Below are 17,822 nucleotides of genomic sequence, written 5' to 3'. Positions count from 1 at the left end.
ATGTTCAGGCTCCCCCCACAGGACTATGAAGATCAGAAGCTTGAAGAAAAAAATCCGAAGCTCAAAAGCTCCCCCATGTTCAAGGAGGAGGACAGCTGAATATATGATACCTACAAGTCTATGAATTTCAAATGTTCTAGAAGATCGTGCTACTTCAAGTACGCAGCAGCGTCCCCTGGACAGCACATTTCTCCAGGTCAACCTCAGACCCACAGAATCTGCACATTAATCCCCAGGTGACTGAGGAAGCGGGGCGGCTGCAGCCCGCAACCCACCAACAGACCACAGTTTCTCAGTCTCCACAGGAGAACTACCTGCGGTGGGGCGTGGGGGGTGGGGGGTAGCCCTGAGTCTCACCTCCATCTCCAGAGGCTCATTCTACACAGCTGAGGCCACAAGGTCTTAAGAAATTTGCATGTCTTCCCCTACTAGTACTAGTGAGGTTCAATTTTCAACCATGTTGGTTAGCTAGTTAATCTTCTCTTATTAAAGAGTCTTTCATCAAAGGGGGAAAAATGCCAGAACCAAGTGTATTAGCACATGCAGCACGCAGTGGCTCCAGAAAGGACGCTGCACAGAGATGGACAGCTCTGCACCAGTGAGGGGAGTCTGTGGTGTCCTCTCTTGTCCCAGCGAACTACTAGGAGGTTCCATGGGCTCTCTGCTGTGAGGCTCCCAATGTCCACAAACAGCTAACTCTCTCTCCTTGGAGAGCTGTCATTTTACTCATCGGGACAAGCTTTCACACAGCCCTTCCAAATACAGGACGACTTTATTACTGAAGGAAAGTTGTCCGATCTGCTCCGACCCAGTCTTCATTAGGATGAGGAAACCCTCAGAGGGACAGCATTGTCTTCCTGGAGCAGCGTCAGTTCACAGGCTCCCCTGTGTGACACATGCCCACAGGGTAATGGACCTTCTGATACCTTGACAGGGAGGCAGGATGAGAGAAAAAAGGCTTTTCAGGAGAAGGAAGACTGGTACTAGAATAGTTAGGTCTGACCTTGGGAGAAGATGAAGCAGACGCTCAGTTTCCTGTTAACCAAACTGACTGGAGTGTCCGCTAACTACTGAAGGAAGGGCTTTCATTAATTTACTCGTTCTGTTTCCTATTTATTGAATGTCTCCTAAAGCCAGGCACTGTACTTGGTACTGAGGATATAATGATGAAAAAAAAAAGTGTCCTTGATTCTCCAGAGCTTAGAGTTGCAGAAACAAACATTTCCAAATGGTGACACAGATAAAAATAAACTCACAATTGTAGGAAGTGCTGTGAAGAGAGGCATGAGCACAAAGAAAGCCCTCACTGAGACCTGACCTAGTCTTGGGCAGGCTCCCTATGAAAGTGACACCTGAGCTAGGATCTGACAAGTAAGAGGGAAGCAACTACCCTTACACTGCTAAAAGCAAAAGGAGCATCCCAGGCCGGAGACCACACAGAAAAGGCCCATGGTGGGGGGTCGCTATGATCAGAGGGGGGAGAGAGGACAGTCAGGCAGGCGTCAAACCATGAAGGGCCATGTAGGTATTAGAGAATGGGTGCTGGGGGACCAAAGTGGGTGGCGGCGACCATGTAGGCAGCACCACAGTGGTCCAGGTGAGAAACAAAGCAGAGCTTGCCCTGTATCCTCCCCGAGACAAAAAAGGGTCGGGGGAGAGACTGTACGCATGGCTGGGGCAGTCCAAGGGCGTGTGTTTGCGCTGACCGCTCCCAGCGCTAAAATCTTGCTAAAGCTCCATTTTCCCAGCTAACCACTAATTAAAAGCTCCTTTCCCATGGGGCGCCTGGGTAAAACTCAGTTGGTTGGGTGTCTGATTCTTGATTTCAGCTCAGGACATGATCTCATGAGTCCTAGGATCAAGCCCCACTTCAGGCTCCACATTCAAAGGAGTTTCTGCTCAAAGATTCTCTCCCCCCTCACACTCACACTGTGCTCTACCTGAAATAAAATAAACCTTTAAAAACTTCCTGCCCACCTGCCTTTTCTACCAGGTATATTTTTGATGTGCTAACAACCACAGAAATACCAGTGAATTTATTTATTTACTTCTATTTTAAAATATTATTAATATTAATTAATATAATATACTGACTATATTATTAATATATTAATATTAATTTATTATTATATATTTTATACATTCACATTTTAATACCAATGAATTTAATCAGTATTGGCAGGATTTTTAAAAAACAATTCTGGGAATGGGGATGCCTTCTACCACTGTCAACATCATTTTACAAACTATCACCTTCTCAGTGAATGGGTTTATAACCCCTTTCTGAGCAAGAGCTAGCTTTCCCTTTTCAAGCTCTGGGACTGGGAAAGAGGGGTGGGGGAGAAGGGCAGGAAGGGGGACATGACATTGCTCTGCAGGCCCCTCCCCACTGTCATTCCAGGTTGTGCTGTGTCAGGAGAGTTAAGTTTATAAATGTCTGAGACTGGGGACGCCAGGGTCCTGGGATCGAGTCCTGCATCAGGATCAAGCCCCGCATCGGGGAGCCTGCTTCTCCCTCTCCCTCTACCTGCTGCTCCCCTTGCTTATGCTATCAAATAGAGAAAATCTCTTTTAAAAAGAACTACAGATTTTATGACATTGCTAGCAGGATGTTGGGGAGTATGTTCCAAAAATGAGAAGATTCAAGCTTCTAAAAAAGGATTATGCAGAGGTGCCTGGGTAGAGTCCAGCTCTTGGTTTTGGCTCAGGTCATGATCTCAGGGTTGTGAGACCAAGCCTTGCATCGGGCTCCGTGCTCTGTGGGGAGTAGGCTTGAGAGTCTCTCTTCCTCTGCTTCTCCCGCTTATGCACATGCGCATTCTCTGGCAAATAAATAAATCTTTTTTAAAAAAAGAATATCTAGAAGTCTTTTTTTTTTAGATTTATTTATTTGTTTGTTTGACAGAGAGAGAGAGAGAGATCACAAATAGGCAGAGAGGCAGGCAGAGAGGGGAGGAGGAAGCAGGCTTCCCGCTGAGCGGAAAGCCCGATGTGGGGCTCGATCCCAGGACCCTGAGATCATGACCTGAGCCAAAGGCAAAGGCTTAACCCACTGAGCCACCCAGGTACCCCGCAAATAAATAAATCTTAAAAAAAAAAAAAAGTACTGGGGCGCCTGAGTAGCTCAGTGGGTTAAGCTTCTGCCTTCGGCTCAGGTCATGGTCCCAGGGTCCTGGGATCAAGTCCCACATGGGGCTCCTTGCTCAGTGGGAAGCCTGCTTCTCTCTCTCCCACTCCCTCTGCTTGTGTTCCCTCTCTTGCTGTGTCTCTCTCTGTCAAATAAATAAATAAAATCTTAAAAAAAAAAAGTATTATGCAGAGTCATCCTTTAAAAATGTAGGTCAGAGGCACCTGGGTGGCTCAGATGGTTAAGCTTCTGCTTTCGGCTCAGGTCATGATCCCAGGGATCATGGGATCGGGCCGCCGCACATCGGGTTCCCTACTCGGTGGGGAGCCTGCTTCTCCTTCACCCTCTACTGTTCCCCCTGCCTGTGTTCTCTCGCTCTGTCAGATTAATAAATAAATTAAAATAAAATAAAAATGTAGGTCAGATCACATCCTGCTTCTGCTCAAGCTTTCCTCACTGCATGATAAATGCTGAAAGCCTCCTCCCCCTCGCCATCCAACCACATTGCTCTGCCCTGACCTCACCCCCTACTACTCAGTCCCTTGATGGCTCCTCTCCAACCCTGGACTCCTTGCTGTTCCTCATGGAAGCCAGACAACACTTCGCCTCAGGGTCTTTGCCTCTACTGTCCCTTGCGCCTGACCAACCCTCCCCACCAACACCTCCAGCACTCCCTAGCCCCTGTGATCTGTTTTTCCCCACAGTACTTATGACCTCTTCATACTCTCTAATCACTCATTTATTCTATCATTGTTTTCCTCCCACTACAGTGAAAGTTCCAGGAGCGTGGAATTTTTAGGCTCTTTGTTTACTGCTGTTATCTCCAGTAGCCAGGACACTACCTGGTACACAGTGGCCATGTAAAGTTTCTTTGTTTTTAAGATTTACCCATTTATTTGGGAGACAGAGAGAAAGAGTATGCACACAGCGGGAAGGACGGAGGGGGAGAAAGAGAAGCAGGCTCTGCACTGAGCACAGAGACTGATGTGGGGCTCCATCCCACGACCCCATGGTCATGACCTGATCCAAAACCAAGAGTCACACACCTAACCGACTGTGCCACCCAGGTGCCCCATCAAAGATTTTTATTGAATAAATGAAGTGCTAAGAAAAAGGAAAGTAAATACACAAAACAAATCCAAAAATGTCTCTAATAGTTTTATACTTAGACTCTATATACAATGGTAAAAAAAAGATATAAATTCACTTTTGAACGTTTTAAGGGACACCTTAAGGGTTTCTTTTTTTTTTTTTTAATTTTCATTTATTTATTTGACAGATAGAGATCACAAGTAGGCAGAGAGGCAGGCAGAGAGAGAGGAGGAAGCAGGGTCCCTGCTGAGCAGAGAGCCCGATGCAGGGTTCGATCCCAGGACCCCGAGATCACGACCCGAGCCGAAGGCAGAGGCTTTAACCCACTGAGCCACCCAGGTGCCCCAACCTTAAGGGTTTCTTAAACACAGTATACAGTATCAACGTAGAAAACATGGACCCCTCCTACACAGCTGATGGGAATGTAAATGGTGAAGTCACTGTGGAAAACAGTCTGGCAGTTCCTCAGACAGTTAAACACTGAGTTACTATATGACCCAGCAATTCCACTCCTAGGAATACACACACACACGTACACACACGTGCGCGCGTGCATGTGCACACATGCAAACTGTGCAAACAGTACACAAATGCTCATTGTAGCATTATTTATAATAGCCTACCAACTGATGAATGGATAAATGATAATATATTTATAATTAATAAACAAATGATAAATAAATGAATTGATAAGTAACTATCCCTACCATGGAATATTATTCATCAATAAAAGAGAATGGAATGCTAATACATGCTACCATGTGGATAAGCCCTGACAACATGATGCTAAGTGGAGAAGCCAAGCATAAAGACTACTTATTATCGATTCCATTTATATGAAATCTTGAGAATAAGCAAACTATGGAGATGGAAAGTAGATTAGACGTTGCCTAGGGCTGGGGGTGCTGAGGGTGGAGGGGCAGGAACTACTAAGGAGCTTATGAGGTTTCTTCTGGGGCTGATGAAAACGTGTGAAAATTGACTGTGGTGATGGCTGCACAACCCTGTGAAGAGATTCCAAAATACTGCGTACTTCAAATGTGTGAATTGCATGTGAATTCAATCTCAAAAAAGTTCAAAAAAAAAAGCAGAGCACTGAATACTTGAATACTTACCTTTCACTGACGTCATAGCCTTCATTGACACTCACTGCTTTGTACTTGACGTTGCCTTTGGTCCTCTCCAACTCCCAACACCAGTCCTTAAGTGTGTCAAACATTACAGTATGGTTCTTGGGATCAGTGGCTAACAAAACAAATTTAAAAAGACAAAATCTGGTTGTGAGGTACAGGTATTTTAATGATGTGAAAGTGGATCCTAAGCCCCAATTTTGTCTGCTAAGCCCATTTTTATCGAAACACAGCGAGTTCACTGCTTAATCCCAACCTTGTTCCTTTTTTTGGTCATTAACCCAAAATTATGATGATGGGTCTGTCTTTTTATACTGGAGAAAAGAAGTTGTTCTCATTCCACTCCTTGCAAAAGTAATTTATAGCTCCATTTTCAGTCATCTGACCATGAGATAATTTATATAACATAAAAGATCTTGTGAAGCACTAGAAGACAGGCTTGGCACAAATGCTAAAATAATAAAATATTTTTAGCCCTACCAATATGTGCATAAGATGGCAAACTCATTTGAATAGCATGTCAGATCCCTGAATGTAATTCCTCCTTCAGTTTGCAGATGCTCTGCTGATGAGAGGATTGGCCCATGTGAACAGCTACTAATGGGCATCATCAGATTGGACAGCTGTGGGGAGGGTCAGGGCTTGCTAGTCAAAGACGGCACCATGGGCATGGAGACTTCTGCCCCTCAGCCTGCCCTGCTACTGCCTGCTAGGTGGAAACATGCAGCAGCACTATGCCTGCAGCCCAGCAGATGTGTCCTCGGTCCTCTCCTAAGCCACAGACCGCTGAGTGACACGCACCAAAACAGTCTCAGCTACTCAACACAAATCAGTTAGTTCAGGCCCTTGTGCATCTCAAAAAACCCAAGCATTTTGGGGAAAAGAGTATTTGGTAAAACTCCCCATGCTATTTTATTAAAATAAAACCAGATCACAGTACAAACGATAATAAGAATAGTAATAAAAACAGCAGTGAAGCTTATAAAGCATTTGGCATGTGCCAGGCCCTGTTCTGAGTGCACTACATAACTCAATTCTTCACAGTCCTACGTAATATTAATTCCTCTGTGTTACAGATGTGGCACAGAAGGGTCAAGAAACTTGCCTAAGGTCACAGAGCTAAACAGTGGCAGAACTGGAACCCAAACCCGAGCAGCTATAAAGGATTTCCATAGAGTAATAAACACCAAAAAAATCTCCCCATGGACACAAATAATAGTAAGGCTCCTATTCAAGAGTAGACAATTCTTTCAGCAACGCAGGTAAGTCCTTCCCTGAAACACCACGTCACAGTATTTAGGACCTTTCAGCCAAAGCACATTTTGTGAATTATCATGCCACAAAGTAACTGAAGATGTCCAGGATACAAACCACCCACCTCTACAAACCCCTACTAAATGCAAGAGCTAACTGGTCAATTAGCATCCATCAGTTATAAACTGACTTCTCAAAAAATGGGAGTTGAAAGGAGGATTAAAAAAAAAAAAAGATGGAGGGGCGCCTGGGTGGCTCAGTAGGTTAAAGCCTCTGCCATCAGCTCGGGTCGTGATCCCCGAGTCCTGGGATCGAGGCCCACATCAAGCTCTCTGCTCAGCAGGGAGCCTGCTTCCTCCTCTCTCTCTGTGTGCCTCTCTGCCTACTTGTGATCTCTGTCTGTCAAGTAAATAAATAAAACCTTTAAAAAAAAAAAAAAGATGGAAAGTAGAATAAAAGGTGTCACATATCCTGGGCATCGTGGCACAAAACAAACTAACTAACAAAACACCAGTAGGTGAAGAAACTGCCAGGGTCAGTCAAGGTAAGGGTTTTGGAACACAGATGAACACAGTCCTGGTGAGCCAAGAAACTGTCCTATACTGCATCTGGACCAAGAGTCAGGATATAAGGAAGAGGCAGAATTCCTAAAAATAGAGTATGATTTTTCAAATGTAAACCCAACAGATGTTTATATAAGTTATAGTAATTCATAAATAAGTCATATCTTGTAGATCCCATATTGCAACAAGCTGTTGTAAGCCAGTTACTCCACACTTGCATGTAGAGCTACAGTGAAAGATCTGTCATTCACAAAGATGAACTTACTGAACTAAGGAACTATTTTATGTTCAGTATAACACTCGAGCTAAGCATTATCTTCAGTTAGTGTAATTCTCTGAACACAATCCACCCTGAATAACATGCAGTTACACTTTTAATTAACCCTCATGTAACTGGGGCGCCTGGGTGGCTCAGTGGGTTAAGCCTCTGCCTTGAGCTCAGGTCATGATCTCTGGACCCTGGGATCGAGCCCTGCGTCGGGCTCTCTGCTCAGCAGGGAGCCTACTTGCCCCCCTCTCCCTCTGCCTGCCTCTCTGCCTACTTGTGATCTCTGTCAAATAAATAAATAAAATCTTTAAAAAAAAAACACAAAAAACCCTCATGTAACTGACTGCACCCCATGCTATGCATTTAGCAATTTATAATCTTCACAACACTTCAACGGAGGCTTTAAACTGCTGTTTTTAAAATGAGAAAACAGATGCCCCAAGTGTCCTCCCCAGGACCATGCAGCTACTGAGCAGTTGGGCAAGGATTTGAACTCAAGTGGGACAGACCCCAAAATTCACAGCTTTTCTACCAAGTCACCATAGTTCCCAAAATGCAACTTGCTCTCTCAGATAGCTACATCTCTGCACACACTGATCCTGCTGCCGAAATACTCCTCTGTCCCCACCAGACACTCCCACATCCTCCCCTGTCAGGTCCAGCACAGTCTCCCCCTACCACCCGCAGTGTGACCAGCCCCTCTACCAAAGGACACATCTCTCAGCTGTCTCTGCTTGATCTGATGCTCACAGAGGACAGGGATTTAGTCCTATTCACTTCCATCCCCAAGTCCTGTCCCACAGCAAGCATTCAAAAATGTTGACCCAATGAGCAGTTCAACCCTACCCTCCAGAAAGCCCCATGTACGCTGTGAAACTAATATGCCACTTCCGTGACGAAAAGCACATAGCACAGAGTCACTCGACATCAACCTGATGTTCAGACTGACTGGCAGAGCGAGTACACAGATCGAGGAGAGAGATGAAGAGAAGACAGACATCTGTGAACACACTGTACAATGCTAGGCATTATTAATAGCTAATTCAAATGACCGAAGTTTCTTAGTTAAAAGACTGCTCCCTTTTTCAGTGAACTGAATGGAAAACATGTGGAATTTCACGTTATGTAACCATACTTGCTTTCTCACGTACAACTGTTCCATTTCCCTCAAAATATTTGCTACAGAGCATGTTCTGGTTGTTTAAAGGCTTTCTAGAATGCAGGATATTCTCTAGAGTGTTATGAAATGAAATCAAATACATTAAGGTAGAAAAAAAAAACCCCAGCAACAAACAGGATTATTTTAAACTTGTCTGAATTTTGTTTCTCTCTACAGTCTCACATTCCTCATTTTAATACGTTGATTTTATCCTTCAAAAGAAACAATCACACCAATAATCACTCCGGAAAAAGCAAATCAACCTTAAAGATAAATTAAAGCAACAAAGATCACAGGGGAAAAAAAATAGAAACTTTTTTTTTTAAAGTAACTTGAATGACTTACCCAAGCAAGAGGCAATCAATTGCTAGGAAAGAGGAAGAAGAAACTCATGGATGAGTTTTTGTCTGCTGGTTTCAGATAAGAATTTAAAGGGTGTGCCCACCTGCAAATTAGAACCCAGAAGACACTCACCTGTATTGTTTTGTGTAGCAGCTGCATAGGAAAACAGAAATAATCTTTTAAGCAGTTTAGGAGCCTGGGTATGATGAATTATGCCACTGACAATCTAGAAAAGAACCAAACAATGGGTATAGTCATGCTTTTGGCAGATAAACACTGAGTTGTCTAGGTTTTCAGTCACACTAATAGGCTCCTATGGGCAGCAAACTCTGAGGTCTTTCTGATATTATACTATCTTTTGGAATAACGCCAAGTAAACAGAATGTTAACAATTCTGTCTGGTTTTCTAAGAGCTTTGAATTTCTAGGTAAAGTTTAAAAATTTTATTTACTTATTTATTTGAGAGACAGAAAGAGAATAGGGAAAGGCACGGAGATGTAGGGGAGAAAATCCCAGACTCTGTGGCAAGCACAGAGCCTGAGGCAGCGCTTGATCCCAGGACCCTGAGACCATGACCTGAACCAAAGAGTTCGGATGCTCAATGACTGAGCCACCCCAGGACACCTGAATTTCTAGGGAAATTTAAAAAAAAAATTTTTTTTTTTTAAATTTATCCATTCATTTGAGAGAGTGAGAGCACATGCTGGGGGGCATGGGAGGAGGGAGTGGGGGAGAGAGAGTATTAAGGAGACTCAGTATGAAGACTGACGTGGGGCTCGATCTTATGACCCTGAGATCATGATCTGAGCCAAAGTCAAGAGTCAGGTACCCAACCAACTGAGCCACCCTGGCGCCCCTGATTTCTATGAAAAAAAATATATATATTTTTTAAAGATTTTATTTATTAAAAAAATTTTAAAAAATAAATAGAAGATTTTATTTATTTGACAGAGAGAGAGATCACAAGCAGGCAGAGAGGCAGAGAGAGAGAGAGGGAGAAGGATGCTTCCCGCTGAGCAGAGAGCCCAACGCGGGGCCCGATCCCAGGACCCCCAGACCATGACCGAAGCTGAAGGCGAGGTTTGACCCGCTGAGCCACCCAGGTGCCCCTCCCAGGGAAATTTTTAAAACAGTCTCATTTCTCAATAGCAAGGTGCTACAAAAACTTAAGTGCCACATTCAGATACTCTAAAAAATCTGACACGTGTGACATAGAGCTAATATCAGACAATAGCCAAGACACTTAGCTATTCCGATCCACTTGTCGCCTTTTAGACCTTCTTCTAGAAAATCAGAACGAGAAATCAATCCATTGTGCTTTTTGTTTCAAGTTTCCAAACAAAAGTATGTTTGGACAGATAACGAAAATCATTGTTCAAATGAAGTTTCTGGCTTCTCAGGGACTTTCCCTACATCCACCACTCTTTCCCTGCTCAGAATAGACATGGGAGTCATATTTATTTTTCTAACTGAGCCACCACACTCCCTGAAAGAAAACCAGGGAATTACCCGTAACTGTAGAACTCAACTGAAGCCAGAATGACAGGGGAGCTGGCCCTCTGCACGGTTCCCCAGACACCAGGACAGTGGCAAGTTTTAGACCTTCGATACCTCCGTAAGAGAAACCATAGAAGTTACAGGGACCACTGTAAGCAGTTCATCCAGTTATATATTCTGATTTGCTCCAGCAACCAGATTGAGCTTCCTTAGTGTCCAAAATCACAGGCCTCATTTAGTAACTTGGCTTTGCCCATCTGCCCCATGCACCTCTTCCTCCTTCCACACACTTCTCCTACTTTCCAGATACGAACTCCCTCCAGGAGTTCTCTGCTACTACTTTTTGGAAACGCTGTCAGATGCAGGAGAAGCAGCTTGCCTCCTGCCCCCAGTTTACCACCCCCCACTCTTTAGAGGACCCAGGAGAAAAACCATTCCGAATTCTAGGAGTAAAGGCAGCGTGTGCCACATAATACGCGAGCATGCTTCACCAAATTCTCTCTCAGTTCTAATCGATTTCAGCTTTACAGAGTGAAATGCTCCCCTTCCACTTCGTGCAACATAAGCAAAAAGTAAGAGTTAGTGGTGACACGTGACGGCAAAGAAAACCTACAAATACATGTAACTAGTTACCCTTTTGACTTCCTCTTCTTTTGTGTACCTCAGACCAAAGTGGAACACGCGCAGGTCTTTACAGTGGATGATGAGTTTCTCAGGATATTTCTTCAGTTGTCCAAAAAGAGGCTTCTTTTTCTCATCAAACACTACACATCGATGATGAAATCAAGAAGGGAAATCATGTTGTAAGGCAAAAAGTTAATGCTGAGGAAACAAGGCAGACTATTCACACCTCTCAAAAGCGAGAGGAAAGGTGCTGCCTTCGATGTAACTGCCAGCAGGGCCCCCAGCTCTCTGACAATGGGCAGTGTTCTTCCTTCCTCTGGACAAGCTCAAAATGGACTGACTCCAGAAGCTAAGATTACAAAAGATGGAAGAGGGTCACGAGAGACACGCAGTCAAGACAGTCAAGTCCTGGGTTTATGTCCAGAGGCCTCTCCAGACATTTCTCTCCTTGACCCAGAATTTGGACTGCACAGCACCTACTGGTGTTGGGATCATCATAAATGGCTACTGAATGACTTCTGAAAAAGCCCTTACTGCAAAAATATAGAAGCAAAGCAGAGAGGCTTGACCCTTAGCAGAGAAGACAGTACCGTGCAACAAACCTTTGTCAGATTAGTATTTAGAGTAAAATCTACACACTAACACAGACAGCCACAGTATGATCTAGCATATAATGGCACTACAGAGCATTAGAAGAGGTTCCAAATTCAAGTGCAAGCTCCTCCAGCTAGGTGGCCCCAAATAAGCCACTTTGCATCTCAATTTTCTCCTCCATAAAACTGATTTAAACAAAATTAATATGTAAGGAAATTTTAGTCAACTGTAAAGGACCATAGAAATAGTATCATTTTCAGCTCTACTTTCAAAGGCTGGCAACAGCCCAGGGGAAAAGATACTTACCTCCATAAATCTGATCAACGCAGTGGAGTGTGATGTCATTTTCCCCTATAACCTTATTCTTAAATTGGGTTTCCTAAAAGATACAAAAGGAAACAACTGTGACTCCTTTCTATGCCCTATTAAACATTTATAGGCAGAGCAAATCACCATTTTCCAAACTACACATTAGGAAAAACAGAGAGGGGGTACAGAAATGGGTGAAGGTAGTCAAAAGGGACTAACTTCTGATTATGATAAAGAAATCATGGGATGTAATGTAGAGCCTTGTGATTATAGTTAATAAAACTGCACTGTATATTTGAAAGTTGCTAAGAAAGATCATCTCATCATAAGGAAAACAACTTCATAACTATATGAGATAAGAGATGTTAACTAAACCTATTCTGGTAATCATTATGCAATATATACAGGTATCAAATCATTATGTTATACTCCTTAAAATAATATGATGTTATATGTTAATTATAGCTCAATACAACTGTGGGGGGAAACTGAGTATATGCTCTTAAAAACAAACAGGGCGGGGCGCCTGGGTGGCTCAGTGGGTTAAAGCCTCTGCCTTCAGCTCAGGTCATGATTCCAGGGTCCTGGGATCGAGCCCCACATCGGGCTCTCTGCTCAGCGGCAAGCCTGCTTCCCCCCCCCCCCCCGTCTGCCTCTCTGCCTACTTGGGATCTCTCTCTGTCAAATAAATAAATAAAATCTTTAGGAAAAAAAAAAAACAAAAAAAAACAGGGAAATGGAGCCAGCCACATTCTTTAGGAAAGAAATGATGAAGTATGCAAGGAAAGCTGGTAAGCACTTTTTTTTTTTCAAACCCAGGCATGACATGCCATTCCTGGGCTGCTCCCAGGCAAACCGGCCATGCCATAATCACTTGGAGAAGTTAAGACTTCTCTACACAAATGCAAACTGGTGAGTGACAGCTACATGAAGCCAGGTTTAGGAAGAAAACACTGAAAGATTCAAGTTTCTGTGAATGCTGTCTGTATTTGGGCAGGACGAGGAGCCAAGCCACTAGAGCAGATGGCAGCACGGAAGACCACACTCCAAGGCAGCAAGGGGGGGGCCAGGCCAGCTGGCTTTGCGACAGCAAACAGCACTCCCCGAGTGGTGTAGGCCACCCCCTCCCTCACTCCACTTGCCCATTCTCTGTGAGTAGGGATGAGTCTTACAAGGACACTACAACTCGGGGCAAAGTAAACCCAAATTCAAGTGCTGCATTCAGCATCAGTTTCATAACCGAACTCAGTTCCTGAATTTGAGGGACAGCTCAGTATACAGAAAACATGGGCAACTAGTATATCCGGGGAGATGTGATTCCCATGAGGGATACATATTGTGCTGAAATACAGACAAGAAGAACGAGTTGATGGTGTCAACCTGTGAAGTCAGATGCAAGCCAGCATGACTCAAGGAAGGCACTAGAGGGAAATTTTAGAATGGTCCCGCCACCGAAAAGAGATCCCAGAGGATAGACAGTCAAGCAGTGGTGAGGACTTCTGTCCTTTGTGTTTTATGTGTTGTGTAGGGGGCGTGGGGTAGAGCTACTGAGGAGCTGGGGGGAAAAGACAATGGGGCCCCAACTGCACAGCTCCCCTCCAACTCAGCCAAATGCAGCTCATACGTACATCGTTATCCAATGCTGATTCGTCATCGCCCAAGAAAGCGATCTTAAAGTCTGTGCAGACAAGCTTCCCATAGATCCCACGCTGACAGGAATCTTCCTGGACATACTTCAGCACCGTGCTGGCTTCACAGAGCAGCTGCTCACCTGATCGAAACCAAAACAAGTCCCCCCGAGGGTCCTCAGGGCACATACGGTATGCAAACAGTACAGCCTCCCCAGCTCTGGTCACGGGAAAGACAAACACATGACACGCGGCAGCCCTTCAGACTCTACCCTTCCCGGCACAGCAGGAGCTGCAAACCAGAGGCACGAAGGTGAAGCCGAGTGGGGACTCCTGAGAAGTGAAACCAAAATGGCTCAGAGACACCTTCACACAGGGCACTGTCTCACCCTCTTGCTGTGAGTAAGGAAAGCGTCCAATACGCGGGAATGACCCCGGCTACACTTGCAAACACAGACCTCAGTGTTCCCAATACTTGGACCCACGCGGGCGTTCCCGAGGAGGGATGCCCTCCACATGTGAAATTAGCAGCGCTCTAGAACACAGAGCTCAGGCCCGCTTCGTGGGGAGCGTGGGCCACAGGCTCTGGATCTGCAGAGAGAAGGCGGGGTGCCTCCCTGGCCTCAGGGCCTGCAGGCGGCTTCCTCAGACACCGAGGTGCAGCATGACCGCATGCATCCTGGCTCCACAGACAAGGATGGGAGGAAAAGGGAGGTCAGAGGGTTGTGGGAAAAAAAATGGTTTCCTCTCTTTCTTCACTGAGGGTGTTTCCTCTCAGTGTGTCACCTTTCCTGCTGCATCTGCAGGCAGCCCGCCTGCTTGAGCGGCTGTATTTCCTGGAGATACAGAGGACCTTACGGTCAAGAAGATTGGGATTTCGGGATACGTAAGCGTTCGCTGCTCCCTAGAAGCAGAGAAGTTTATGAGGGCTGGATGTCTGGACAAGAGCAGAAAAAGGAGAAGGATATGAAAGACATAAAAAACCAAGTGCAAATATTCTGTAACAAAAAAGAAAAGGAAAGTTCTTCTCTTTCCACACAACCCTCTCCCCTTAGAATCGCCCTCTGGATATTATCTCCAATGTCTCTGACTGTACTTTTTGGCTCAAAATTCACTTGGTCTAATTTTCAACATAAAAATAAAGAAGAGGGCGCCTGGGTGGCTCAGCTGGTTAAATGACTGCCTTCCGCTTAGGTCATGGTCCCAGGGTCCTAGGATTGAGTCCCGCATAGGGCTCCCATCTCCATGGGGAGCCTGCTTCTCCCTCTGACCTTCTCCCCTCTCATGCTCTCTCTCACTCTATCTCAAATAAATAAAGTCTTTAAAAAAAATAAAAAATAAAGAAGAGTTTCAGACACTGAGACAAGCAGGGAGGCATATTATGGTATATCTTTCCATCTCCCAAGGGGTTAATTACTAAGGAAATATGGGAAGGTGGCTCAGTCACTAGGTCAGCCTCTAGAGGGACCACAGAGCTCAGAGAAAACAATGAATCGGGGCCTGGTTAGGGTTTAAAATAGCTCAGAAAAAGTGCCTCAACTAGTTCAAGGTGGAAGATATGTGAACATGGCTTCCTGTGCTTTCAACTCTTAGTGCGAAACAGCTTCTAATAGTGTCTCCCCAAGACCAGGCAACCTGGGGTCAGGCCATGGCCGCGTGCTGGCGACTAGACCCAGGCACCCAGCGGCTAATACCACACCCCCTGCGGCTCTGCAGGCCCGCGTGCTGCACCATCGCGATCCGCTTGCGGGCAGAGACAGTCTCCAGTCGCGGGAGGTGGGAACTGGAAAAAATCCCAGTCTAGTCTGGGAATGAAGGCGCACATCAAGTAATCCAGAGGAGGAGAGAATGTGCGTAAAAATCAGAGTTCCAGGATCTATGACCCAAGAAAAGGAAGGACAATGTGGTATGTGGACTAAGGTTTAGGCCATTATTAGTAAAAGCAAAACAAAACAAAACAAAAAACACCTTTGAAACTCAGAAAAAAATTTTTTTTCCAAGTTTCAGGATCCCAATGTATTTACCAAACAAGGCGGATCAGTCAGAGAAACTCCTGCATGTTCATATCCTCTCAATAAACATTAGTACCAGAATGAGGCCTCTATTGCTTTGGGAAAATATACCTAAAAAGTCTAATGGAAAAAGAAAAAGCTATTGGGATTAGAATAAAGAAAATGGAAGAAGAACCAAATTCACAGCCCCCAGGACAGCCCCACACGTGGAAGGGGATACAACCACCAAAGAGTTTCTGTCTCTGAATTCAGGAATGAGTAAAGCTTAACTTCAGGTATACAGTCCGTCTTCCATCTCAAAATTATCCAGCCAATTCAGACTCTTAGTGATGACCGCGGAGCAAAGCCCTTAGTAAGCCCCAGGACCTCCTGACTCTGGCGCTCAGACATGAGGCAGAGACCACGGGGAGGCCGCCCGCCCACACTTGCCCGGGGAGGCCTCAGGGGCTGTGTGAGTCCAGGGCAGCTAGAGGCCCAGGAAGAGCGCGGGGAGTATAAGGCACCAGAATTTTCCCAAGTGTGGACCAGAATACTGGATGCATCCAAGTATAGCCACCCGAGAACGATCTAATTTGCTTGTGAAGGAAAATTTCCCAGGCTTATTTTCATCAGCTTGGGTGTGGGGGGAAACAAGAAAAATTCTTGGCAGATGTTGTAATACTCAGACCTAGGTATGTAGTGACTAAACTAAAGACCTTGACATTTTTGTCCACCTCATCCCTATTATACAATCTCTGGATGAAAACAAAGGAGCTTATATATAGCAATACTAGGGATGACATAATTTATCACTGGCTTTGAGTTGCACGTGAGGTCTGAAGCTAACAGGACCGTTACCTGGCAACAAATGAAGAGTTACTTCCTTCTCTGTTACTTCCTTCTCGTTTGTGTGAATTTCCTAAAAGAGAAGAACAAATGGTAATATTTTTCTTTAAGGGCTCAAAATGAGTAACGTAAAGTCATACTTTCACAATACACACTAAAACACATCATATACCCTCAGGAGTCTTTTGGTTTTTTGACAAGCTTTTTAAAAAATGTATTTTTAACTAAAGGAAGACAGAAAATTCCAGGAAATTAGTTCAACGTACTAAACTAGTTAGGACTCACAACTATTAGTTGTCCCTACTGGAGGGGCAGGGATGGGCCCTCCCTATCTAAAAGAATAAATGTCACACAGAAAGTAAGGCAGCTCTAATACAGTCAGAAAGGGAATCGGAGACATTCCACAGCATGACTCCCTTCTTCCTCCAGGGAGAACCAAGGATCAAAAACACAAGATGATTACGTGTTCTTGAGAGAAAATGGACATATGTAAAGCTTGAAGATAACAACAGGAAAACAGGAATGTGTCAAGTCAATACTGATCCATCTCTAGCATACCTAGACACAGTAAATATAGACGGGAAAACATTTCAAATTACCTAAAACCCCAAAGCAGTGCAATGGGATACAATCAGTTCTAATAAGGAATCAAGGCCAGGTTCTTTGTCACTGTTTCTCAGTGAAAAGATCTTCAAATGCCTTCATGTTGGATTCACTGTTTGGGGGGTTTTCAAAGATAATTAGCAATCGTTAATGAGTTAGTGGAACAGGGCAAAGGTCATACATGGGTGCTGACGTAACAAAAAGAGAGGCCTGGTGGGCCTCCTAAGGCAATCTACCACACCAGCTATTAAGTAGTCTTCCAAAGTATCTATCTTCAACCGGCCTGGGTTTCTATGTCAATCTACCAATTTATAAGAAACATGTTAAATGATACCATGGGGTTGCAGCCAGTCAAATCCCCACTGTGGAAAATTCTACATGACACAACCAGCTCTATTAACAAATAAAATCAGAATTTGTTTTGTTCTTTGGCATGAGGCTCTAGGTGGTAGGAGTTTCCTGAAGTTGTGAATTCAGACTGAAATACTGAACACTGAAATCTTGAAGCTGAAGAAGAAAATCATAGCTGTTTCAGAGAACCCATTATTTAGAAAAAGATTTTTATTTCAGATAAAGACAGAGTATGAGCACAAGCAGGGGGAAGGGCAGAGGGAGAGGCAGATGCCCCACTGAGTGCGGGGGAGCTCCACTGTGGGTGGGGGCTGAATCCCAGGACTTTGAGATCACGACCGGAGCCAAAGTCAGGCACTTCACTGAGTGAGCCACCCAGGTGCCCCTCAGAGAACCCATTTTGAGCATGCTGTATTTTAGAGATGGTTACAGTTCACATCTCAA

General features: G+C 44.6%; 1 protein-coding gene across 2 annotated transcripts in view; it reads right to left on the bottom strand.

Annotated features, from left to right (window-relative positions):
* MTMR12 (myotubularin related protein 12) overlaps positions 1-17,822 on the bottom strand; it is a gene marked incomplete at its 3' end in the record, with an annotated part of 68,782 nt that overhangs the window by 23,786 nt on the left and 27,174 nt on the right. For both annotated transcript variants that reach the window (XM_080804256.1, XM_080804257.1), the window contains exons 2-7: positions 16,437-16,497; positions 13,588-13,730; positions 11,957-12,029; positions 11,066-11,196; positions 9,068-9,161; positions 5,335-5,464 (exon numbers count right to left, since the gene is read on the bottom strand). In XM_080804256.1, the coding sequence (XP_080660382.1) occupies positions 5,335-5,464; positions 9,068-9,161; positions 11,066-11,196; positions 11,957-12,029; positions 13,588-13,730; positions 16,437-16,497 (632 nt within the window). The remainder of the gene's footprint in view (positions 1-5,334; positions 5,465-9,067; positions 9,162-11,065; positions 11,197-11,956; positions 12,030-13,587; positions 13,731-16,436; positions 16,498-17,822) is intronic.

The sequence above is a fragment of the Martes martes genome (assembly GCF_963455335.1).
Source record: "Martes martes genome assembly, chromosome: 5".
NCBI lineage: Eukaryota > Metazoa > Chordata > Mammalia > Carnivora > Mustelidae > Martes > Martes martes.
The sequence above is the reverse complement of the archived record's forward strand: the minus strand, read 5'-3'. Positions and strand labels throughout refer to the sequence as shown.